Below are 25,881 nucleotides of genomic sequence, written 5' to 3'. Positions count from 1 at the left end.
TATTCTTACACCAGTACAACTGCTCACAGCTTGGCATGGAGCTTTTACATCCCTGGCTGTTCAGCTTGGCAAAATGATGTGCAGCTTCACAGCCAGGCAGAAATACACCTGGAGAAGACAATCAGCCAGAATCAGCCCAAGTTCCCCAAAGAATGAAGTGACAGCGGCCATCCACCATGTGCACACCCACCACGTGCCCATCACCATTCAGACCAGCACCACTATCCTAGGGAATCACCTCTAGTCTCGCTGAAGTGAGGCACTCCCAAGCTTCCTTGATTCAATGCCTTTATTTTTCTTAATATTTCTAGAGGACGGAGGGACACAGACGTTTTAAAAGTCTTCTTATTCAGTTCTTTCTCTGATCCTTTAAGAGAAAAGAAGAACGACAAAAAAAAAAACTGTGAATTGAAACTCTTTAGTAAGTGCCAGCAGTACTCTCAGCTCTGGTTAGGAGACAATCCCTGCCCCAAAGAGCTTCCATTCTAAAAGAGAGTTAATACAAAGGTGAGGCTCACAGTGATAATGACAAAGAAGGTGATACGGTTTGTAACGCTGCTGGTGCCATCCACTGGGACCAGTGCACCTTTCTGTGCTGGCCATCATAAAGACACTGCACATGATGGAACATGCTCTTTCTGCACTGGTCAGACAGGAGAACATAAAGAATCATCCAAACAAGTTTCCAAGGCAGTCCTGTGATAAAGGAGGCATTTACTTTACATAGGGATTTTTGTCTATTTACACATTTCATTCTCTTTTTTTCCTCAATTAAAAAAAGAAGATTATGGTTAACATGTCAAAAGCATTCATCAAATCAACTGCTTTACAAAAATAAAGTTTTTAGACATGTTCATAAAATAAATATTGATAGAAAAAAATAAATATATGTATACATCATACCTTGTTAAAACACACTAAAATACAGGTCTTTACTGAAAAGCAGCCATGGAATCCTGGTTTAAGCAGCAAACATTCAGAGCATTCTTCTCTTACAGTAACATGTGCAGCCCCAAGCAGCAAAGGACAAATTCTTAATTAGAAAAAATACACAGGACTGAAGTTCTGTAGTTTCCAAATAAGAATATTTTCATCTCTGCTGAACAAGAGGCAAAACCAGTGATCTCTGGTTTCCAAGCAGTGAGAGATTAACAGTTTTTCTTCACTAGGGAGAGCAGAGAAAAGAGTGAAAACTCATCAGTGAATTTGAGTAACTGTAAAGATGTGTGTGGTCCCTTGATTGAGGAAAAAAGTTAATCCTTTATGAAAAGGTTGAGCCACTCTCCCTCCCCTTCCCCAGATAAGGACTCTCAAATATGCTTGTACAGAATTGAGACATTATACATAGTGTGTTACTTACTGAAGGACAGGGAGCAAGAGACTTTTACTGCTTGGGAGCACAAGCTGCACCAGTTTGGTATGGTCTAACGTGAAATCAATGTTTCCATGGCAGTCCCTTGCATTCCAAGGGCCAGTTCATTGCCCTGAGCTACCTGCTGTCAGGAGTCAGTCTCAGTTTGGCCGGCAGTAGTCACAGTGCTCTAGGTAACAGGAGGCAGGGTACCCCATTCCCCACTCTCATAAGGCAGACATATCAACTCCAGGAAATTCATTTTCCTTCTTGAAGGTCTTTTTTCTTCCTTTTTTATGATCCTACATGTCCTCTTTTTTTTTTTTTTTTAAATAATTATTTTTTGTCTATCTATTTAAAAGGAGCAACATGCCTAGATTAACAACAGTGGTCAATTAGGCAAGGAATAAAATGTCCACAACGCAAGCTCTACATAGGTCTATAGTGTACTGGTCATGCACAAATCCCTACAGATCCTGGCAGGCATTTAACATTTAAGTTGATGTAAGATCAAGTTGGTAATGAACTGACTGCTGGATGGGCTGTGGCCAGCTTCAAATCACTGGTAGATTCTGCATCTGCCATCACAGGACTTAAGTCACATCAAATCAGTGGTCATCTACTTTAGCCCTTTTTGCTTTCAAGGAGAGATGCTGCAAGAAGAGAGAAAAAAAAACACTCAGCATATGCACCACAATTACATAAGTTCAACTGGAACGCTTCTACTCATTAAATCTAAATTAAAACAAATGCAAAGATGTCAGACCACCCTTCCCAAGCCCTTGCTTATCCCTGATACAGCTAAAATAAATCCATGAAATCAAACAACCTCCACGCATCCAAAAGTAACACCTCGGCTTGGTGTAAAATATCTTCAGGTACTTCTGTATTAACTCCAAGCACATCAACAACTCAGCACTTGAAGCAGCTTGTCAGTGTGTATAAGTGCACTGAAGGGTACATGTGTTCCCAACAATGCATCAACACAGACACCAGGAACAGAGGCATAAAGAACAAGATTTTAACAAACACATTAACACTAAGGCTACAGTTTCACTGCACCTTGGAATCCATATGCTCTGAAAAATAAAGGCACACAATCGTGGAACAAAAACATGAAAATCACCTTCTTAAACCACTGCAGAAGTTGAATGAGACAGAATAGTCTGAAAACATAATCAAATTGTAGGAACAAGTCTTGACAGAGAATCCCATTCAGGTTCAATTGGGCTTTTTTAAACCTGATATGGGAATTCAAATGATCCCATTTCAGGGATACATTAGCAAAGTTTTAAGTCCGATTTTCAAGGACTTCTATCTATACACCTATGAGGTATATGAGGAAGCCCTGGCTGATGAGGATAACTGACTAAACCAAAAGAGGTGTTTTCCCTCAAAACTAGCTCTACCTCCAATAACTTTCATCAGCTTTAGGATGAAAGTAACACTTCTGCCACGCTGCAAGCTAAGTACAACCTTATTGGATCAAAAAGGCTGCAAGCAGAAGAATCAGGTTCTGATGTGATTTTACAGAATATCTACAACAGTTGTAGCATTTCAAGACAACTCTCCTCTTCCAAAAAGCAATTCCATGTTGCTTAAACGAGTCACTGAATCACATGTCCCAGCACCACCTATTTAAAGGAAAACCTCAGACCACGCTGTAGCCCATGGAGAGGTTATATGGTAATAAGATGTGTTATTTATGGGATATTACAACATGTAAATACGTGAGTCAAAAGGATGAACTGTTCCAGTAGCAGATTCAATACAACAGGAACGCTGCCTCAACATTTACCACACCTGCAGAATATATCTGACTGCAGCTAAAGGCTCAAGGGTGTATCCTGCACAGTCATTACTACCTTTGTCATATGCATTATAGAGTAAAAGGCAGAATGTATTCAACTGCTTCGTAAATGTATTTATAGCTGGCAAATGTCTACGCAACTGAGATGAATTATCAAAGCTCAACATCTATTAAACAAAAAAATTCCTCCCATGTCAATTACATGAACACCAATGTCCCTATATACTGTAGCCACATAGATATAGAATGTATCTATAGATCCATAGATGCTCCATGCTGTTCAGTGCTTTTCTTTTTTCCAAAAAGCCCAGCAAAGCAATGCTTCCTGATGTTTGGATAGAACTTGTCGTGATCCACTTTGTGCCCACTGCCTCTCATCCTGGCACTGGGCACAACTGAAAAGAGCCTGACAGCCTTCTTTGCATCCTCCCTAGAGGTACTTATCGACTTCTCTTTCTTCTTCCTCTAAGTATGTATACTACACAGCAAAGCTTGCAATAAAGGTTGTACAAACAGCTGTCCCTTCCATGTTTTTAACAGATCAGAGGTGACTTTTTGTAGTAGATAATCAAAAACAAGGAGTACAAACATTTACAAAGAGTAGAAAGACTTGTGAATGATTGTGCAAAGTATGACCACTTTCAGTCACACTGATGGTCTCAGAAGAAACCTCAAACACCTATATTTAAGCATAGAATAGGTTAAGATTTCATCTTTTGGAGGAATATGTTGTTCTGTAACTTCTCAATCATGTCTGTTGTTTGGATAATAGGGCAAAAATCTTTCATGCATCAATTTACTATTTTCTTCCTTTACATTAAAACACTTAAAACACTTTTTTACTATTAAATGGATGAAAACAATGACAAAGCAAAAAAGATTAAAAAAAAAATCACTGAAAAATTCAGATACAAAGCTGTTAATACAGCAGTGGTACCGTTTGGGCTTTATGCCGATTCCGTACCGTTCCTTGCTGGTAAAAATGAGGTGCCAGTTCCACGAGCCATGAAGATTCAATGGAAGTCACATCTCTCATGTAGTACTTGGCAGTCTGTATGACTTCATTGTACACGACCCTAGGAGAAAGAGAAGAAAAACATGTTTGTGCTATAAGGAAACAAGGGACAGAGGTGATTAACACCATATTAAGAAACACATACAAGCTGACATATAATACTCAAAGCAGGATAAGGAAGTCTGTAGATTGTGCAGTAATCTCTTATCTCTTTTTTTTCCTGGGTTGTTCAGAGTACTCTAAGTTAGACAGTCTTTAGACCACCATAAAAACAAATTCACATGGTAATAGGACAGACCAATGCAAGGTTTTAGAAGAGATAATGGGACCAAGGGTATTCATAGCAAATACTTCGGAAGAGAATGTTAGTTATTCTGTGCTGTCAGGGGGAAGGATGCTAAAGACACCAAAAGCCTGGGACCACAATAGGCTGGACCCAAGTCACAGCACGAACATCCCTCATGAAGACAGAATGGATAATGATTAGAGCAAGAAATCAGCTTTACTTGCTGCCAGGACATACCCTGGAAGAGGTTTAGAAACAGCCAGCTATATGGACTCAAACATCCACAACCACATGAACAGAGAGGACAACCTGTTTCTGAGGATACCCTAATGCAGGGAAAATCAAAATCATTTCTACCAAGGGAATGCAAACCCACACTCTGAACAATTAGTCACCAAAGCCACAAGTCACTATCAGCCTCCTACACACAGTAAAGCTGCCACAAGTTTCGTGGTTTCTCATTAATTGGTATTTTGCTCTCAAAGCAGAGGAATACAAACTCTTCTTCTCTGCCAAATGGAACAATACAACTAAAGAGAAAGCTAAGAAAAAGAAAGAAGAATAAGAACACGTTTTACACACATCTGAAACAGATGGAGAACTGAAGCCTTCCATACAGAAGGTGCTCCTAAGCAACTGGAATTAAGGTTGGCAGGTATGGTAACCTGTAGGAATCCTAAAGGATTCCATGAGAGCACAGGGTTTAAGCTGGCTGTGGCAATCCTGTGTGGCCTTGGAAGGCAGCTCCAAGCAACAGTGCTGCCATCAACACCAAACAGGTGGTTTTCAAACATTTTGAATCACAAACTGTATGCATTTGCCCTCGTCTAGGAAGCCATGTACAAGCATTGCAGCGCAGTGCACTTATTTATTAGGCCTAATAAAAACAATCCTAGCTCTATCTAGGTATAGAGACTGCTCACAGACCAAGCAATAACACAAGACACAGAACCTATTAAAAAGAGTCAATTTGCTCTACAACCTCTACAATCTTTCTGATAGTTAGACATCACCCTCTTTCTTTGATTTACTTGGATATCACCTACAGAGTTGCAAAGGAAATACCATCTGAATTCTCTCTTTGGAAATCATGACTTTCTACGTTTATTCCTCCACTGATAAAGACAATCATAAAAATGTCTGGATACCAGGAATGCCTTATAAAGATCACAAAGCAAGCACAATTTGCTTTAACTTACCAGCGTGGAGGTTTCTCTGCATACAGTACTGAAGTAGGGTGGATATGAAGTTCATGGTCATCACGGATAGTCCTTAAAAGGAAGATTTATTACTTAAATTTGATTAATTTCATCCCCAGTAAGAACGTTAATAAGAAGCAACAGTGAAAGAAATGAAGCAAATTAATAAGATTTCCATTTAATGAAGAAGCTGTTGGTTGGAACCAGGCCTAAATCCTGGCCAAAGAAACAACTGATAATGTAATGATCTACACTAAATGAAGAAGCAATGTTTCAGATTTTTATTCAGTGCACTGGAAGTCATATAACAAATACATGGCGCTTGCTTGCATTTATACAAGTTAATTACTGTTAGTAACAGATTACCCATTATCAATAACTCAATATTTATATTTGACAAAGAGACATCAATGCAGTTTGAACACACAAACCTCCATAGATGTAGTAAATCAATCACCACGTGTTTCTTACTGCAAGTGTCCAGAAGCACACTTGTCTGCTGATTGTGTTTAGATTTACCCAATCAAACAAGCTTTTCAACTAAGCAACAGCTGTAATGAAACTGCATATATTACCTGTAAGCTCCAGTAGAGTGGAATTTAGCTGCGTTAGCAAAGAATCCAGAAACGATGCATCTTAGAACAGGATCTGGATCACCTGAAGAAAAGAATTTTTCTGTAAAATCAGTCAATGGAAAGATAAAAATCCCTTAAACATCATTTAATCATCTCAGACAACTTCTAATGCTGCATCAAGCTTTGATAGCAATTAAAGCTGGAAGGCAGATGAGCCCTGCAAACTCTTGTAAAAAACAGTAGCTGCCACTGATGTCTCCAAAAAGACAGATACAAAGTCCTTAGGAGCAGCCCTGTGTGACAGCAAAGTATTAAAGTCAGATCGTTCACAGCAATTAGAAATGAGTGCTGAAAACCAGTCATGGCATTCATATCCACATAACACAGCTAGCAATCAGATCTCAATGTCTATGCATCATCATGAATACAGCACAAAAGGACAGTTTTCTAAAGCCAGAAGAAGAAATGGGGTGACTTTCTTATAACTTCTTTGTAAACTTGTCCTTTAAATCCTTTAAATCCAAGGTTAATGGTGATAATCTCTTGCTAGAAAATGTAACTAATGAAGGTTGGCCTAAGTGCTTATTGTAAAAATACACCAATTTGCTCATTCACTGTCATTTTTAGGAAAAAAACATGTATGGCTTTAATTAATGTTATTTTTAGGCCATGAAAAAAAAAAAATACAAGAATGGCAAAAAGCACAATGGCAATTTAGAAGCTACCCTCAAAACATACTGGATACAGATTTAAAAGAAAATGAAGGAAGAAAGAAGCAAACTCTCACCTTCACTGGACTTCTTTGGCACTTTAAAGCGTACAAGAAGCTTTTTGAGCTGCTCTCTTACAACAGAAGCTCTAACAAGTCCTTTGTAGTTCAGAAAGTGTTCCTGACACCACTGAGAACTTTTGCTGTGCTGTAGAGTAAGGAGAAAGAAATTACCATGAAAAGCCACCAGTAAAACAAAGACTATGATCCAAAAGAGATTGATCATTATGTTTTGTTTTGTCTTCTACAATGTCATTTATTGTCCTTTTTGCTTAAAACCATCATCTTACACAGCAGCTAACAAAAGTAGGTAGCAACAGTAATCACAGAGCATGTTTCAAGCAACCCCTAAATGGCAGCGTAAATCTCAAAGGGACATTTACTATTCTTCATTTCTTTTTTTATGTGGTAAAAGACAAAAGCATCCATCATTCTATTTCCATACACAAATGCATCATATAAAAAAAAAACAGTCTGTTTTTAATCTCAAAATGTAAACAACATTTTCTTTATCCTGATTTCATTGGTCTCCTTCTCCAGAAGCCAGCACTTAGTCCAAGAATCTCTGCATTCAGCTGCTTTAAGAGACACGTGCAGACTCAAAGTCAGAAGGGCAAAAGTTTCATTTAGTGCCAAACTGGATAAGAAGAAGAAAGTTTCCTGTTTAAATACTAGAGTAGTTATATTGGTTCAACTCAAGACTTTTAAAAAGATATTGTTATAGAAGCGCTCCCTATCAGCAAACTAATGAGGCAGTGTTTTAAGGGAAGACAGCTAGAGCTGGATGTAGTTTATCATCAATAGAATACAAATATCTCTATAAAAGGGATGTAGGAACACAAATTTTACTCAGAATTTGAACACTTGTTTTTACAAGACCCTTTCAAAAAACCCCATCTCTCTGAAAATATCATTATGTACCAGTAAGAATCCTGGGCCATATCTAAACTACAGAAATCTTACTGTTCTGTGATTGAAGGAACTACAGAAGATCTGTGGCAAAATAAGACCAGAGTATCTTTTAATGCTGAACTATCACATAGTAGACTTGGCAAGTCCTCAGCTTAGAGGATTCTATCTCCAGAACTTCAGAACAGGAGATACTTCACATTCCCGCAAATCCACATACACTTGCATTGACTTACTTTGACAAAGGCTTCATAAACATTAAGCATAGTGAGATGATCACCTTCCTCCACAGCAAACTTTCTGTGTTGCCTGGCCTGGAGGAATATAAACGTGTTTTAAAAGCAGTCATGTTTAATGACCTCAGTTCCTATTGTCTCTGTATTTCCTGGTGACTATCAGAATTCTTACCATAAAGAATAGATCTTCAACACAACATCTATATTCTACCACTCATATATATTGAGTTGGTGTTCTCAGACTTAAATTAGAAAAATGAACTGAAAATAAATCCCAAAAATCTAAGAGAAACGCATTAAAATTAGGCTCCAGATACCTATCACCTGATACTTTCCTTTTTGTTCTCTGAAAAGGAAGGACTTGTGGAAGTTTGCTTAGTTGCTCAGCTTGTTTTTATTACCCTCCTCCTTCTTGAACAACCTCTTATGCTGGCCAATATAGCTTTATAAGCCTTCACATTTCTGGTCCTGAAAAGGAGTCTGTTTATAGTAGCAAAGGACACATGGACCCCACTGTCACTCAGTTTCCCCTTTTACCTAGAACCATTAGGTACAGTTCAAAGCTTTGTTGCATTTCCATATGAATTTGCATGCATTAATAAAATACTTGGTGGAAAACTAGAAATACAGAACGCACCAAAAGAAATAACCAAAGTATGACTGAACTTACAGCTTGCAATTTTTGATTTGGAGGGATCAAGAAGATGTTTTGAATCTGCATCATTGCAGCAATTGTTAAAATCTCCTGGGAGCAGCCAAAATTTCCTGACAAATAAGTGGAGAAATTCAGTAAAGGAAATGCTCTCCCATTCATCTTACCACACACACAGAATAGAGGACAATGAATTCAAAAAAGATATACGTTTATAGCATAACAACACAAAGTATCTACTGTGAATGTTCTCATGGACAATTGAAAGAATATACTAATTTTTTTATGTGTTAAATGTTGGTTACTGTTAGAGAGGCCCATGAGTTTAATGGCTCTTTTTACTAAACACTACACCAAGACGGAACAGACTGCATGCTTCAAATTTAGCCTATATCTAATAGCACGCTACTATTACTAGAGGCAATGCCCACTACTCAGAACAAGGCTATGAAGAGAACTCTGTTTTTCCCCACCTACCTGATTCCAGAAGCATCTTTGCAAACATTGGATTCAGAGGAAACTCTGCTATTCTCATTCCCAGAGGCTCAGTTAAACGGCAGTGCATATCCAAACCTACAGCACACCAATAAATGTATTGAGGATCCAGGTAAAACTGTGAGCTAAAAATACAGCAAATACACCCAGGAACATTCCAAGTTACATCTGTTTGGATCATAGAGAAATAATTTCACAGCATCTAAACCAGAGAAGCACAAATGATTCTCTGCAGCATATCCTGCTTTGTGTGTCAGTAACTGAGCTAACAGCCATATTCCAGCTATAGCCTTTTTACAGGAGCTGGAGTGGTACAGGTTTGAAGGCATGGCAGCTTGGTTTCCAGAGCATGAGAGAAGCCACACAAGGACAAAGTGATGGGAGCAAAGCATCAGGACACTGGAGCACTGTAGACTGCATAAATAACCACACCAGAGCAGACTGAGGAACCATACATAAACATGCTATTTGTCAGACCAGGTGGTGGCAAAAAGCCACACAGAGAAAACCCAAACCACAAATCAAGTCAAAGGAGGACAGCTCCAACAAGCCGTGTCAGCACACCCAAAGCCACAGCTACCTCTGTCAAACATTTACTTTCCTCTATTACTTGATAAGACTTTTATTGAACTTCTTATGACAATACAGTAAGTTGCACACCACACCCCTACACTAACACAAGATACTGCACCTACTGTAATAATATTTTCCTTGGAGACAGGTACAAAATGCATCTTATGTGTAGTGATGAAGTAAGGTATCATTAGTTAGCACTTAAGCCTTGGTCAAGTGGTATCTTAGAACAAGGAGCACCTAATTTAGAGAAATGTAACTGGGTTCCAAAGTAGGGAGGAAGAGAAATCATCATCCTTTCAGCTTTCTACAGGTATATTAAGCCATAGCCTATTGATTTCTGCTGAATTCCTTAAGTGTCAGTGCAATTGTGTATGGACATACACAGCTGGTGTGCAGATGTCTTTGTAGCAGTAAGCCTGAATTCACAGGGAAGGGCTACAATGGACACAAGTTTGGAACAGCTTTAATGCAACAATCTTAGAAGCAACTGCTGTATACAACTATGGAGGAAATCAGAGCTCTGCTTGGATAAAGATATTGAAAAGATTACTACTGAGCATGCTTCAAGTACCTTGTCAATAAGAAGCTTCAAGTACAATCACTAGTAAATGACGGGTTAAGGAAGGAAAACATCCAGTTTTAAACCTGGCTGGACAGCAACATAAGAACAAATCTTCAACAGAATACTGGCTCTGAAGTAAAGCTATAAATAAAATCACTTCTTGCCTGCTTATCCACATTCCTTTAAATTATGCTTAAAAATAATAAACTCCAGCTGACAACACTGACTTTCAAATGGGCATCAAAGGAGAAGGCTGAAAAAAGGTGCTCCCAATGTAATCTGTTCACATCACTGCAAAAATAATCAGTCTGAGAACAGTGATGTGTTTATTCAACAGAACTATCTCAGCCTGCACAAGTTGCTCCATAGGGTACTGACCCTAAGCTGCACGTTTACATGATATTACAATGCAAGTGTCGAAATACAGGTTCATACTTGCATAAGAGAAATACAACCCTTACTGCACTTGCCAATTCCTGGGCAGCTTTATCTCTTAACTTATAGAAATCTTCATGAAACCAGCAAAAACCTGAACCTTCAGCAAAAATCTCAGAGCTAACCTGTGTCACAGGCACCGCATGCATTTCTTTCTACCTCAAACACCAATATCAGAGCTTCTCTGTTTTGCTACAAAAGCTGCACAGCCAACAGACTAACAGCTCCATACTTTCCTGTGAAACTACTGTGAGTTTAATGCTTTTGCCAAAACAGCAGACAGATGATCTGTGAGTTTACTGACCTTTCCTCTCCATCTCTCTAAGGTGGCTTTGGCTGCAAATTCATCCTTGCAACATACCTCAGAACCAGCAAGAAGGCACTTGTTCCAGGCCGAAATGGCTGCCAAGAACCTAATGCCTCAGGTGGAACCCTCCTTTGCTAGATGAAACTGAACCAGCACAGAAGAAACTCCCAGCCAACAAGCTACAGCTCCATGAGAGTAAGAATCACACCACCTGCCACAAATTACAACACAGCATTCATAAGTGATGTAGAAAATGGCCACAGACCACTGGAAGCTTCCAGAATTTACACAAACTCTTCTTTGCTTTTCCTCTTGTTTACATTATCACAGAATGGGGGGGTTGGACTCGATCTCTAGAGGTCCCTTCCAACCCCTACAATTCTGTGATTCTGTGAATCATAGAACTACTGAGTTGGAAGAACTTTACAGCTCCCCCAGCCCCATCCCTGCTGTGTGCTGGCTGCCCCCCAGCTCAGGCTGCTCAGGGCCCAGCCATGGCCTCAGGTACCTCCAGGGATGGGCACCCACAGCTCTGGGCAGCAGTGCCAGGACCTCACCGCCTCCTGAGTGAAAGAATCTCCTCCTCATAACTAACCTAAATCTCCCCTTTTAGTCTAAAGCCTTCAAAATCATATCAATGAGGGGTCCAGAAACTAATGCTTCACACCTGTTGTGCTGAGCTATTGGGAAGCACACTTTGTTAGATTTTGAATCCAGTCTCCAGGCTTTCTGCTCTTGATCTCAAGTATCAGATTGTACTTACAATGCACAGACAGAGTCAAGATCAGATAATGAATGTAACAACGTTAACAGAAAAACTGCAAATGCTTTCTATGCTTCTTGAAGTCCAACCAAGGAAGAAATAAAGTAGCAATTATATTGAATATGATAAATTCTCTTTTGTGGTCAGACTGATTTTAATAATACGGGTGTCACACCTTTACTTCCAACTTGTTTTCTTCTTTATACCTGTTTATACTTGAAGTTTCCATCACTGGCATGGTAACACAAAATGAAAGATTGAATATCCAACAACATAAATGCATATATGTGAATTTAGTGTCTTACTCATGTACTGGTCTCATTGGTGACCTACCTCCTTCCATAGCTTCATAACACTCTGTAAGAACTGGAGAACACAAGATCTGCCTGAGCAAATCAAGTCAACACTATCATCAGCTCAGAGCTCCATTCCTATCAATGGCAAATACTTGGTTCCCGCATGAAAGCACGAGGCAATGCAGAGAAGATAGCTATAAAATCTGCTTTTGCATGATCAAAACAGTTTAACTGTAGTTTATACTCTATGCAGTAGTTCCTCCCAGAAGGTCACTGCTGCCTTTCCTTGCTTACCTGTGTGAAATAACCACTGAACAAAATAAAGTAAGTTCTGAGAAGGCTGAAAGTACATTAAAAAAAAAAAAAAAAAAAAAGCTTGAGCTGACCCATGCTGCCATTTCTGTTCTGAAAAGCAAGTCTGACTCATGATTAATGCCCATCCAATCACCAAATCCAAATAAACAACTTTTTTCCCCACAACTCCCATAAGAAAAATGTAGTTAAAGCAAAGTATAATATTCTCACCTCCTAAAGCATACAGTAATTCTAAAGCTTGTACCATTGACTGTGCAGGAGGTGGCTGTGGAAAACAAAAACATGGATCGTTTTAAGTTCTCACCAGAAAATGTAATATTTTTCACAGAAGTTCTTCCACAAAATCATTCTAATTATCTTTCTATACATACAAAATTAAAAGAGTTCTCAGACTCTTCTTGTCAATCTCCTATTGACCACCAGTGCTGCAAATCAGAGCCATCTCAACAGGTTCAGGATCATCACTATGACACAAGATCCTATCAGTATACAGAATCAGGCCAAGCTATAAAAAGCAAGTTCTCTTTATCCAAAAGCAATGATGAAATCAATTACTTCTCGGTTTTCTCTTCTACTCTTTTCTTTACATAAGAGTAGCTAGAAAACTTTAGATAAATCCAATAACTGGTATTGCTTTTTTTTTTTTTTTTTAAAATAAGATGGACAAGAACAGCTTTAGCTCTGTATATCCCCCCCCCCCTCACAAATTCAGTGCAAATCAATTAACTATAGTTTCACAGAATCCCAAAGACTTTTCCTTTCCAAACTGCTCTCAGCTTCTCCACACTCATAACAGCAAATTCTAAGATACAACAGCTGTTGTTTCTAAGTTGTCACATATTACTTGCAGTAGTTGATGCATAAAAAGATACTTTGCCACCTGATAGTGGTCAGTGAGGTCGAATTCCCAAATCAGCAAGGCAACAGTTTCTGGTTCAATGGGTTACCAACAAGTCACCTAGTGATCACTGTTGGCATTAAAGGAAGATGACAGAATTCACAGTATAAGACTCACCGAAAGGAAGGGGAACCTGAGCACATTGTCAATTCCCAGAGCCTTCAGCTGCAAGATGACAGGTGCAAGGTTACTGCGCTGCATCTCAGGAACTGTAGACTTGGGCAACTTCTCAAAGTCTTCCTCTGTCACAGGAAATAGCAAAGATATTTGGGATTGGGTTTCAGCTCTTCCTGCGTGCAAGTCACCATGATAAAACTACCCAGTTCAACTTAAAACTATTGACTATGAACACTTAATAAGTGTTAAAAGAACTCTTTCTCAAAATGACATTATTTTAATTATTGAATTCTCAGTTACTTTAAGGTGAAAATTCTATATTTATCTACACTTGTGATTCTGTATTTGACCCACATTTCAACATTCATTCACTGGACACACAAGTTTATGGAACAAACCACGTCTGTCTTTAACATGGTAACTGCTGGCAAGCACATACACTTTTTGAAAAGATATGCTTAATCTCTCTAAGTCTCAAAGCTTGGTAACATCAGAGGGAACCTGAGGCACATAAGCAACTGCAGTGTTCAGCTGTAAAGCTTTTTCCTATCCAACAGCTGAGAACAGAGGCAGTTGGATTGCAGCATTTTGAACACTGCCGAGCAGCTGACAGATTCATTTATAACAGTTATTTTTGTACACTGCCAGCTTCAATTCTTCAAGGCAGCATTTGAAGTTGGCACCTATTGCTATGGAGACCACATCAGGAGGCTTTCCTCCATCAGCTGACAGACATCTGCAATCCTTCGTTAGACATGCAGTCCAGCAGACACTTCAGTCACAGAAGAGTGTGGCACAGGTGGCTGTTGTTAAGTGATGCAAATCTTTAGAAATCAAAATCACTGAAAGGCAAAATTCTGTGCAGAGCTGCCACTCTGAAAGATACATCAACACTGCAAGTTTGCAATTACTGAAGTTTCCCTGCTATGTTCGTATGTCTGTTTCATAACAGGATCCCATTTCCAGTGCTTAGCAGGTCTGAACAAAGCATTTCTAAATAAGCCGGAGTAGTAATGAAGGGAAATAACTATCTCTTGCTGAAAAGAAGATGCAGTTTTGTTCTCCTTAAGCTAACGCTAAAGCCACTGTAAAACAAAATGCAAGTCACGTCAGCAAGCTCACCTTCCCAATACGTCCAATTACTGACCTGTATAAAGCCTGTAGCATTTCCCAGAGCGGTTCCGGCCTGCACGTCCTGCTCTCTGATTAGCTGAAGCTTTAGATACCGGTACCACCACAAGGCATTCAATGGCTGTTTTTGGATTATAGGCTCGAAGCTTCACAAAACCACAATCAATTACATATGCAATGCCATGAATTGTGATAGAAGTCTCAGCAACGTTGGTGGCTACTATCACCTGCAGATATGGACACAACGATGACACTGTGAACCTTTCAATCTCAATTGTGCTGTCAGTAGCATCAATGCACCAGGGCTCACATGCAACATATTTAAAAGATATCAGATATGACAGTTCCAGGAAACGCACTCTGTAGTACAAAAGGATACAGTAAAGGCAGCAGAAATAGTTCTCAATTTGATCTAACTCTAGTTTTTACAGTTTCACAATCTATTTCTTATTCAGGTTTATTCCTTCTTAATAAACGTGGAAAAACTTGGTGTGTCTGCAAAGAAATGTAATCTAACTGTAAATCAAATGTTCATAATTAGTGAACTAAAATATTGTATTTATGCTCCTCAGTTATACTGAACTGGTAACACTGGGACAAGGCAGGAGGCAGGGGAGGATCAGAGCTGATTAATTGTCCACATTCAGTATTCCTGCACTTGTACACATGTTCTACAATATTAAAAATAATTGCTGCGAAGTGACAGGGGGAGATTTAATCCTTGTTTCACATGAAAATGAAACAGTAAATCTTAGCAGTTAATCATCCTGGAGAGAAAAGAGCTATTTATCACTCAACAGTCTGCAGCATCAGATGAACAGCATCACCCATTAGACTCCAGCAGGCACAAGAAGTACAACAACTCACTCTATGTAATTGTCAGTTTATCTCAGCCCCAACACAAGCTCTGCTCAAGTAGAAAACTCTAATCACGACTGATTAGATGACAGCGCTTTGATGTTAAACATCTAAACAAGGCTTCCAGAAGTCAAAACAAAGCCTTTTTTTTTTTTTTTTTTTTTAAACTCAAGTCAAGCAAGGTCTAACTTCTTTCTTAGATGCAAATAGAGCTTTCACCCACTCCAGCCTTAATTTTTCCTTTCTTGGTACAGAACAACTTAGTATAGGTACCTTGTCCACAGAGAGAAATGAAAACAGGTGAAAGCAGACTTCAGAATGTAACAAACTACATCTGGACAGAAGCAAAAGCTGCAAATGGACAAAGATAAATACGTGTGGTATGTAAAAAGACTCTTAAAGATTGAGAAGCTGAGGTAGAAAGGAGAGGGAGAACTAACATATCTCGGACTGATTAATGGTCAAAAGGGAAGGCAAAGAAAATGGTCTAGGTTCACAGTGTGAAGGATGACAGGCACTATTAGGAGATGCAAAAAGTTTTGCTCTGTAAGAGCGAGCTGACAGTCTCATAATGTGAACATTACTTGCATTAACCTGCAAAACACAGACAGCCTTCTGGATAGTAGAGATTACATTAAAACCTTACCTTCCTGACATTGCGAGAAACTCTCTCGAACACTTTCATCTGATCAGGAGAAGGCAGCCCAGCATACATGGGGAGAACACGGAGATGCTTTTTCATTCCAGAGCGAGAAAGGGCCCGAGCCTGTTCTATAAGCATAGAAACAACAGTCTCCACTTCCTCCTAGAAGCACAGCAAGACAGAAGAGCATGAGAGTGCTTTCACTTACAAATTTCCTACAGATATCACCTATGCAAGACCTGCATCAAAATAATCCTAATATAATTTTAGTTTTTTGAAATACAGGACCAACTGACCAGTTCCCTCCATTCTGCAATACTCTTATGTTAATTACTATTTATATTAATGCTGCTATTTATATTAGTTATGGCTGTTGTTCAAGGCAGTGTCCCATCACATATATATGAGAAAAATAATGAGAGATATGCTGAACAAAGTTCAGTAATAAGGAAGACCCATTTTCCTCTGCATCTCTCAACTTGTGAGATCAAAATGAGGGGCTGATCTGTTCTGACTGTGCTGTAGGTCTTAAGCTGGAATGACACACTAACAGCATTAACACCTATTGCTCAACTTTGCATTTAATCTCAGAGATCAACTGTGGCTCTCAAAAAAACAACAAAAAAAGAATAAGGTTTAAATATAATCTCATCAGATACTCAATTATCTCTTTCAAAGTCAAATCGATAATAAGCATGAAGAATTTCTTATAGAAACATGCAAGACGCTAGTGAGGCCATTCAAGGTAGTCTGTTCTGCACTGTGGAATTGTAAGCTCTCTCAAATTCACTGTTCCAGGCTGCAAAAGTAAGCTAACAAGCACACAGAAGTAAAACATAGTTGTTAGGTTGTTTGTTTTTTCTTAATCTAATCATACAGCAATTTGTTTTTCCTTTCAAAGACTTCAGATTTTAAGACTAATATACATAAAATTCCATTTGCATTAATTATTAACAGTGACTCACTGTCAAACTGAACAACTTTGTAGGTGTGACTATCACCAAAAAGCACACCGTTCATGTATTAACAAGGCCAAGATCATGCAGTATTAAATGAGAAAAGCCATCATCCCTTATCAGCTCTGATAAATTCAGACCATTCCATCAATACACTTTCTGGAAGTCCTTGGAACCAGTCTAATTCTGCTCTCATTGAAAGGTTCGTCACTTTAACAGCAGTAAAGAAAGGAAAGCAGGAGTCCAAAAAAGCTTCACAAAGTCAACAGCACAACACTGTAAAGCAAAAAAGTACTGTTGTCTATACCTGGCCAGTTAAAAATGCCAGTATATCACCATCATTCTCCATCTGGTGAATTTTCATTGCAGTTTCCACAGTTGATTTTATATAATCTGGAACAGGACTGCAGAGAGAGAACACAGAATATTGTTAGTTAGGGTAGTACAGTTAGGTTGTGGTTGGACTCAAAGATCTTTAAGGCCTTTTCCAGCCTTAGCACTTCTATGATTCTATATCTATTTGTTTAAAAATAAAAATAAAATATTGTAAAAAACAGCATTTTTTTTTACTGTTTTGAGTTTAAAAAGTCATTCTGTGCATGTTCTGCTGCTGCAAGCAATATCCTATCTCTTCAAGAGCTTTTTTAATGTCATTTTCTCAGGCAAATATTCTACAGTTCATACTTCAAACATAACTCACATGACCATGTGTCTGCTCTAAGAAAAAGAACATAATTTTGAGGTTTTACATATGTTCCTATTTTATCTTTTCCATATAATTAAAGTACCTGTCATTGGAAACATTTCTCAGCACATGCATGAAGAGTGGCATCTCCCCATGGGAAGTAAACTGACACAAATAGAACATGATTTTCATCTCTACAAATGTGAATTTACATGCACAAATTCAAAAGTTCTTTTGAGAACTCTGCTTTAATGTTTTCCACATATGAAACTGCAGTACTATGAGACACCTTTAAGAGTAGAATGGAGTAACCCAGTTGGAAGGAACCTTCAAAGATCAACCAGACCAACTGCAAAAGAACAAAGCACTTGCAGAATGGAGACCACTGAAAAATAAATCTGAGGAGGCTTTTGAGATGCTCTATGCATTTATTTAAAAAAAAAAAACCTCAGGGGTGGAAAAAAAGCTCCTTTAATTGGTCTATAGCTTAAGATGTTTCATCACTTTTGTGCTTAAATATATTCCTGCTGCTCACTTAAGTGAAAGATTCATTCAATCTTGTATCTGTACTTCTGTCCTTAATTTCTTGGTACCAAAACCATGAAAGTGTTTTGAAAAAAGGGCTATGTTTGCCAAATTGAATGTTGCACCTTGTTATAACTGGTCTGGTATGTACAAGTTAGACACCCTTAAGCACCACCAAAGAGACCAAACAAAAACACACCTCTGTATGTAAAAGATGTCCACTGGAAACGTTCTCCCCTCCACAGTAAGGATCACACTGGTATCTTTGCTGGGGTCACCGGTATCATTTTGGTTAAAGAAATCCCTGAATTTCTACATTAAAATAAAGACAAATACTTTCAGTTTGAAACTTCAAAGAATCAAGGGAGAAACCTAATGACATTAAGAGGTCAAATTACTATTACTTGAATATATTTTTCATAAACTTGAGTCTTTCCATAAAGTTCTAATTTTAAAAAAAAACTTTAAAAGTTGGATTTTGCTGCCTCAGATTCAGGCAATCAGCACTTCCACGGATGGGGCATCCACAGCTCTGGGCAGCCTGTGTCAGTCTCAGCACCCTCTGAGTAAACATTTTCAACTTTGCATCTTACCTAAACCTCCTCTCTTTTCATTTAAAACTGTTCCCCTTTTTCATCACTATCTGCCCATGTGAAAAGTTAGTCTTCCTCCTCATTATAAGCAAACTTCAAGTACTACAAGGCTTTAATGAGGTCTCCCCAGAGCCTTCTTCAGACTGAACAAGCCCAGCTCCCTCGTTCTGCCGTTGTAGGAGAGGTGCTCCAGTCCTCTGAGCATCTTCATGGTCTCCTCTGGATTCGCTCCTTCCTTCTTCAGCACACAGGAAAAGCTCCACATGAACAGAAGTGGAGCATGCACTTAAGTGCATGCTTCACTTCACTTTAAACCAAATTTGTAAGATATACCTCTGCATCCAAGGTGGCTGAGGCCACAATCAATCGAAGATCTCCACGCTTCTTTTGAATCTAGGATCAAAGAGACAAAGAACACGTAGAGTAAAAATGGTCTTCTGAGCTATAAGGCTAGAAACAAGTTTTAGAGCATACAGTAACTTCTCTATAAAAACAGTTTGTGATCAAGGCAGCTGATGAACTGAAGCACCTTTAGCAAGCCATGAGCATATCAACCCGGGAAATGCATGTGGAGCTCTTTATATTTAAGGCTAAGAAAGAATTGAGGGTATTCAATCTGAAATCATAGTTTGCTCATAATTTCTGGTGGGAGTCAGATCACAAATGGCTTTCAAGTCAGCAACTCCCTCCAAGGTCACTTCTCACAATCAGCATCAGCAAAATAAAGACTGTCTTTCCATAATGTAATATAAAGAGAAAATTCAGCCTCGGGGGGAGAATAATAGAGGATCCCAAGTGTCAGATGTGTAAACAGACAATACGTACAATGGGCTGTAGGAAAAACTCCCTCGAATGAGTTCACTAACAAAATATCAGGAGCAGTAGTTTAGTAAAGATGATGACAGAGGAAAGCATTACAGACCACATTAAAAAAATAACCACCTTTTTTAGTAATCCAATGGCAATATCTGTATAAAGAGTCCTTTCATGGGCTTCATCCAGCATGAGAACACTGCAAACAGAGCAGAAAGATAAGATCTATAACTGGAACGAATGATGCTAGAATCAGTATCTTCCTATATTAAATATCATTGTTTAATTTTGTTGATGATTATTGCTTACATTCATTTAGAAAACTTTTAACATAAGAAGGTCAGACTTCTGAATAATATTCACATTTTTAAACTTACATTAATCATACCTCAGCCTAAAAAAAAACCAAAACACCCAGCTGTTTACCAAGATACACTTCAGCAAATGTTCAGTCCACGTTTCCTTACCTGTATCTTGTTAACAGAGGATCAGCCATCATCTCTCTTACCAGCATACCATCAGTTAGAAACTAAAAGTGAATGCAAAGAAAAATGGTAAGAAGCCAAACAAACAAGCAAACCCAACAAAGCCTGGGAGGCAGTCCTAATTACACACGTGATGTATGTACTACAATAATTTTCTAAGCTTTTGCCTAAATTTTTACCTGCTTTTCATTTTCTAATGATCTGTGAAGTTGTTCTACTTCCAGCTATGGAAGCTAATGACTTTGAGTCAGATGAGGTCACACTAGTGCTGTACCAGCAGCTGGCAACAACCACCTTGAAAATCTCCTTTAATTTTACAACAGTGGCTGTCAGACTAGCACAATAAAACACTATTAAACTCTAAATAGCCCCAACCATTTCAGTACACTCTTGAGGTCTCCATCTGGAAAACCAAAAAGCTGTCTACTCTCTTTACCAGGCATCACAACTTTCCCACTGATTTTGCAGAAGTGCTTTAAGAGTTTCAGCTAACCCTTCCAGAATAACCACATACTGTTTCACCTTAATTCTTGTAGCCTGCGGATCTGTGCAGTCATCAAAACGAATGCAATATCCAACTTCATGACCCAACACTGCACCCCTTTCATCAGCAACTCGGCCTGCAACCTGACGATAGAGATTCATGTAAACAAAAAGCAGCTAATAGCAAAATTCATTATACCATTGTTTTGTCCATAGAAAGTCAGCATTAAAACAGAAACAAAGCTACTGCTTCAGAAGTATAACTTATTCTTAATCAGATGCAAAATTCTGTTTCATGTCACAGTGCATGCTGAACATGCAAGAGGTAAATAAACCTTTAAGATGCTTCAGCATGACTTGATCTGTTTCACACTTCTTAAAACAGGTTTAGAAGTAATTTTCTGTGAAAAGCACTGTCAGACCCACAAAGGTTGGCCTTCAAACAGTAACAAAGCTGGGGAAGGACCACACACCAGCAACTGTGGAAGTACAGTTTCAGAACACAGCTGGCATGCTAGAAAGAAGAGTACGCTGTTATTTGTTAAGCTGATATGGCCCTGAACTTACTCAGACTTTTACTTCTTTTCTTGTTATCTAAAGATGCTAGTCTCCTCTTCATAACACTTAAATTTCTATGCAAAAAAACAGATAGAAAAATGGCAGAATAACTAAAAGCAGCAACAATTTTTGGAAGAAAAGTGCACTGGACCAGTTTTAAGCAAATTATCTCCTTTAGCTGAAATCCTGATTTACTATTCTACAGAATATTAGGCACTAGCAGGCTATGGTTTCATCAAACTACAACAGGCAATTAAAAGCTAAAGACAGAATAAAGCCCCAGAACACACACATTAGTTCTATTAGAACTCCAGCAGTAAAGTTTTTTCAGTCATTCAAATGACATTCTAAGCCACACTGACAGGAGGGGAATGCATCATTTATCACTCCATTTTCAGGCAAGCACTCAGAGTAACTGTCAGCCTGAGTAATGCAAGCAGATCTTCAGGTATTTCTAAACCATGCAACCTTAACCAACTACTGCTCTTCACTTGGGACAACCTCCACACTCTACCTGAGAAAGCAGGTAAGCACATTAATTATAATTATAAAAGTCTATTTCAATTCACAACAAAGCAATAAATCACCAGAGTCTCTCATCTCCCAGCAATATTTATGTGGTGCAGGAAGCTTCCAACCACATTCACAAAGAAAAATCCTACTGTAACTATAAGCTAAGCCCTAACTGAGTAATCCTATTTTAGGCTTAAAAGTAGTAAGCTAAGACATAAAAGAGAAATATATTTGTTGTGAGAAATCACTGCAGTATATGCAGCATTTCCTGTAGAACTGCTCAATGTCAACTGAATGTCCTATGAAGGGGAGAAGGAAGGACACTGCAGGCAAACTGCCTAAGCACAAGATGCAGATCACTGCTACAGACCATTTCTTTAATGACAGTGGATCTAGTAAAAGAGCACTGGATGAGGTGAACCTTCGAGGTGGACAATTACTCAATCTAGTGCATTTTTACCAGATACATTGCAGGTACAGTTAAATATCATTAATTTAAACAAATCATTAATTTAACAAAACAGGCAAAATGAGGACTACTGAGGCACCTCAATTTACTGCAGAAAGAAGAATTGGCAGCAGAATAAATTCAGCTCACCTGATCAGTGTTTGGTGGCAGTTATGAAAACAAACAGCACTGGATGCTTTCTGTGCAGATTATTAACACAGAGTACAATTTGTGGTCCTCAGTATCTCTTCTCCTTCTCATAATACACCTAACTTACATTATGTGCTCCTAGACACACCAATTAAATGAAAAGACTATCAAATTTGTTTCTTCTTTTCTTTCACCCTCTTACCAGGGGAAACAGACAAAAAAAAGTTCAAGAAAATTAGGTATGAGCCACTAGAAAGAACTATACAACCTCCTCCACTGACCAGGTTACTGCACACAGACTTGTACCACTACTTTACTCAGGAAAACAAGCTAGAGACCATACAATCATAATTCTAGCTCAGAGATAATCACAGCTCAACCTTGCACAGTCCTAAACTCCCTGTATGGTTCTGCTGATGCAACTCAATTTTATTTCTAAGCTTCTTCATCTGCTATTCTGGCCTTGAAATTGTTGACAAGACCTACTAATCGTGCTGAATTCAGCATACAGTAACATAATTTCTGGAAGGAAGATAAGCAAAATCCCCTATTCATTCAGGAGCTCAGAGTTGCCATTCCTGTTATTCAGCAAAAACCGCTAGTAAACACGAAGTTATAATGATAATAAAGTGGGAAAATTTGGACATGGAGAAACTCACTGAAACAGCAGCAACCCGACGAGGCTGTGTCACCCCAACCACTCTTCCTTCGGCTGTCCAGCCAGCTTCTGCCAGGTACTGCAAACAAATATTTAGGGAAAGAAGTCCTTATGATTACAAGGTGAGAGCTCTCCACACTGACTGCTTTACTGATTCTGACACAAGCTTATGCTTGACCTGAAGCAAATCAGTTACTTTCTGTGCATTATTTGCCTCAGCATTAAAAACAATATAGTTTCTTTAATTGTTTTTAATTAAGAAAAAAAAAGTGTAATAACTACTTCCTAAGAACATCAGCGTTCAGAAGGTATGCTAAGAGCAATACTTTGAATCTCGAGTATTAATTTGAACTACTTAATTTTTTAATGCCTTGCCTGTATTTTATAACCTCCTTGAAGACAAAAAGCCAAGCAGCACAAGTCAAGTGCTGCTACTGAAACAGATGGCATTCATCATTAGCTTGCAGTTACTTAAGCTAAAAATCAAGAATAACTTATAAAAACTTATAAGAAACCCACACTTCTTTTCCTTCTCTAAACCATATTTTCAACAAAACTTTAAACTTAAGTCTGATAAAGTTATAAAACCATTCACTTTAGCAGAGTAACTACTATTCTTTCAGCATAAATGCATAGGGTATGCTCCTTTCCAAGAGGGGAAGAAGGCTTTGTATCACAGATATGCCAGCTCTTGCTATCAAATACGAAGCTTTACTTTTCACTCCTTTTGGTCACTCACACACACACCCAACAGTGGTAAACTCCATTTTACAGCACAGTTCTGGGATGCTGTTTAATATTTCATGCAAAACCCATTGAGGGAATACCAGATTTTACCAAGCTAAACACACTCTTACCTGTGGAATTTGCGTTGATTTCCCACATCCTGTTTCTCCAACAATCACCAGAGTTTGATAGCTCTCCACTAGATAAAGTATGTGATTTCTGAGCTGGAAGAGATGACATTTAGGTATCAAAACCAGATTTTTACAAAAATAAGAAAACTAACATTAGTATTTACCTAAGCAAATTCATTTTACAGAGAATGTACTATCAAAAGCTAAAAGATTCCTTCAAATCTACAAATATTATGAATGCAAAGTACAGTAAATAAATTAAACCTACAAAGCCCATAAAACTATTGGCAACAGCCATCAATGAGAATAATCAATTTCAGCAAATAAAGAGAATAAGATCATATAACAACTGTTCTATGTTGTAAAAGGTTTCTATGTTGCTTTCTCAATTACAAACAAACCCACAAAAGCCAGACAGCACCCAACTGATCGAATATCCCCCAGAACTTCTGTACCTTAAAAACAGGCAGCTTTTGTCTTTGTTGTTCAATAGACAGAGAAGCATAAGGATTATAGATGACAGTTACACCACTGCTCTCTGCAGGACTCTGCCTCTCCTCCGAGACGCTGACGCCAGGACCTTCAGTGCCTAGATGACAACAGTTAACCTTTACAGTACAACCAAAATCAATGTGTTCCTTGCAAGGAGGAATTGGGTGCATACTAGTATATATCAAGACACCAATTTTTTCTAGAAAATTAGTCAAAAATATTCTATATCAGCAAACAAGCCAAAATTGTGTCAAATCCAATGTCTTTCTCCTGCTAATTCACTAATAAGAGCACATATGTGAATTTCTAAAGGGGGGAAAAAAGCACATAGGAAAAATAAACAGCAAGATCTTAGAGCAAGATCTTAGGACTGTTACTTTTCCTTGCAGCAGTTCAGATACAGCTTCAACATTAATCTCAGTATGGCCACGGATTTCAAGCCAGCCAGCCACGTAACAGGTCTTATTTGGAGTAACATGAACCACAAATGCATTCAGCTTTGCCTATTGGTGAGATAAACCACTGCAGCTCTACATTTACCTGAGGATCTGAAATTCAGTTTATTTCTGCCCTATGTTAAAATAAAACCAGCGATAACCAAAAATACCAAATAATGCAGGCAAACCCAAAGCAAAAACTCATCTCAACAAAGGAACATATTGTCTCTAGATGCAAATTCAACTGGAAAAAATCTGAGAGCAAAGGAGCTTCCCCTGCTTCGTATTATTTGTTCGTTTGGGTTTTTTTCCCTCTTTTTCCCCTGTTTAAAAGCAATTCACCCCAACTCAAAGTTACCAAGTTTTGCAGCACACTGAGCAGCAATTAGCACTGACTCTGATAACCATCCACTCCCAGAATGGGGGAGGGAAGGCTCAGGATCCCACTGCCACTCACAACACAGAATTGTTTGCAATGAAAGGGACCTTAAAGGTCATCTAATCCAACTCTCCTGCAATGAACAGCGACCTTGAATGTCTCCAGGGATTGGTCTTGACAGGAGCTTCACCACCCTTAGTACAAATAGCTTTATTTCTTATATCCAACCTAACTCTTGCCTCAGCCCTCACCGCCCCACAGCTACAAGGGCCTCTCCTCCCGCCCACCCACCGGCTGAGGGGCAGAGCGCTCCTCCGTCAGCGTAACCCGCGCAGCCCCCCACCAACGGGGCCAGAAGCGCTTTAACCCACGGGAAAAAAAGGATAAATAAAGGGAAAGAAGGAAGAACCAACCCTCCCCTACCACACAGCCCTCACCCGGCTTCCAAAACTTCACCGGTCCCACGGGCGCCGCCATCTTGAGGTGAGAGGGTAACGGGAAGCGGAAGGGCTGAGCCCGTCGTCATGATGGCGGCCCACCCGTATCAGTGTGGAGGGGCTCATTAAGAAACGCCCGTCGTTAATTAGCAATTAACTAGGGAAGCTAATTGCTTCCCTATACACCGTGACTGGTGTCACCGCGCTGGTAGCG

General features: G+C 38.9%; 1 protein-coding gene across 2 annotated transcripts; it reads right to left on the bottom strand.

Moving 5' to 3' along the window:
- Window positions 1–271: 271 nt before the first annotated feature.
- On the bottom strand, window positions 272–25,881 carry DHX35 (DEAH-box helicase 35). 2 transcript variants are annotated; one of them, XM_015881398.2, is made up of 22 exons: window positions 25,668–25,881; window positions 24,378–24,511; window positions 23,923–24,015; window positions 23,067–23,144; window positions 20,778–20,882; window positions 20,238–20,299; window positions 19,900–19,969; window positions 19,291–19,350; window positions 18,564–18,676; window positions 17,462–17,558; window positions 16,202–16,360; window positions 14,714–14,924; window positions 13,567–13,691; window positions 12,762–12,816; window positions 9,280–9,375; window positions 8,821–8,915; window positions 8,151–8,228; window positions 7,024–7,153; window positions 6,237–6,318; window positions 5,662–5,733; window positions 4,099–4,237; window positions 272–2,004 (listed from the first exon to the last, which is right to left on the bottom strand). In XM_015881398.2, exons 1-22 carry the CDS (start codon window positions 25,705–25,707, stop codon window positions 1,960–1,962), a joined length of 2,139 nt encoding a protein of 712 aa, XP_015736884.1. In that variant the 5' UTR covers window positions 25,708–25,881; the 3' UTR covers window positions 272–1,959. The 2 variants fall into 2 exon arrangements, with proteins under 2 accessions (XP_015736884.1, XP_015736885.1); XM_015881399.2 differs by having other exon boundaries at window positions 4,126–4,237; window positions 25,668–25,879.

This window comes from Coturnix japonica, chromosome 20 (assembly GCF_001577835.2).
Source record: "Coturnix japonica isolate 7356 chromosome 20, Coturnix japonica 2.1, whole genome shotgun sequence".
Classification (NCBI taxonomy): domain Eukaryota; kingdom Metazoa; phylum Chordata; class Aves; order Galliformes; family Phasianidae; genus Coturnix; species Coturnix japonica.
This window is presented reverse-complemented; position numbering and strand designations above follow the sequence as displayed.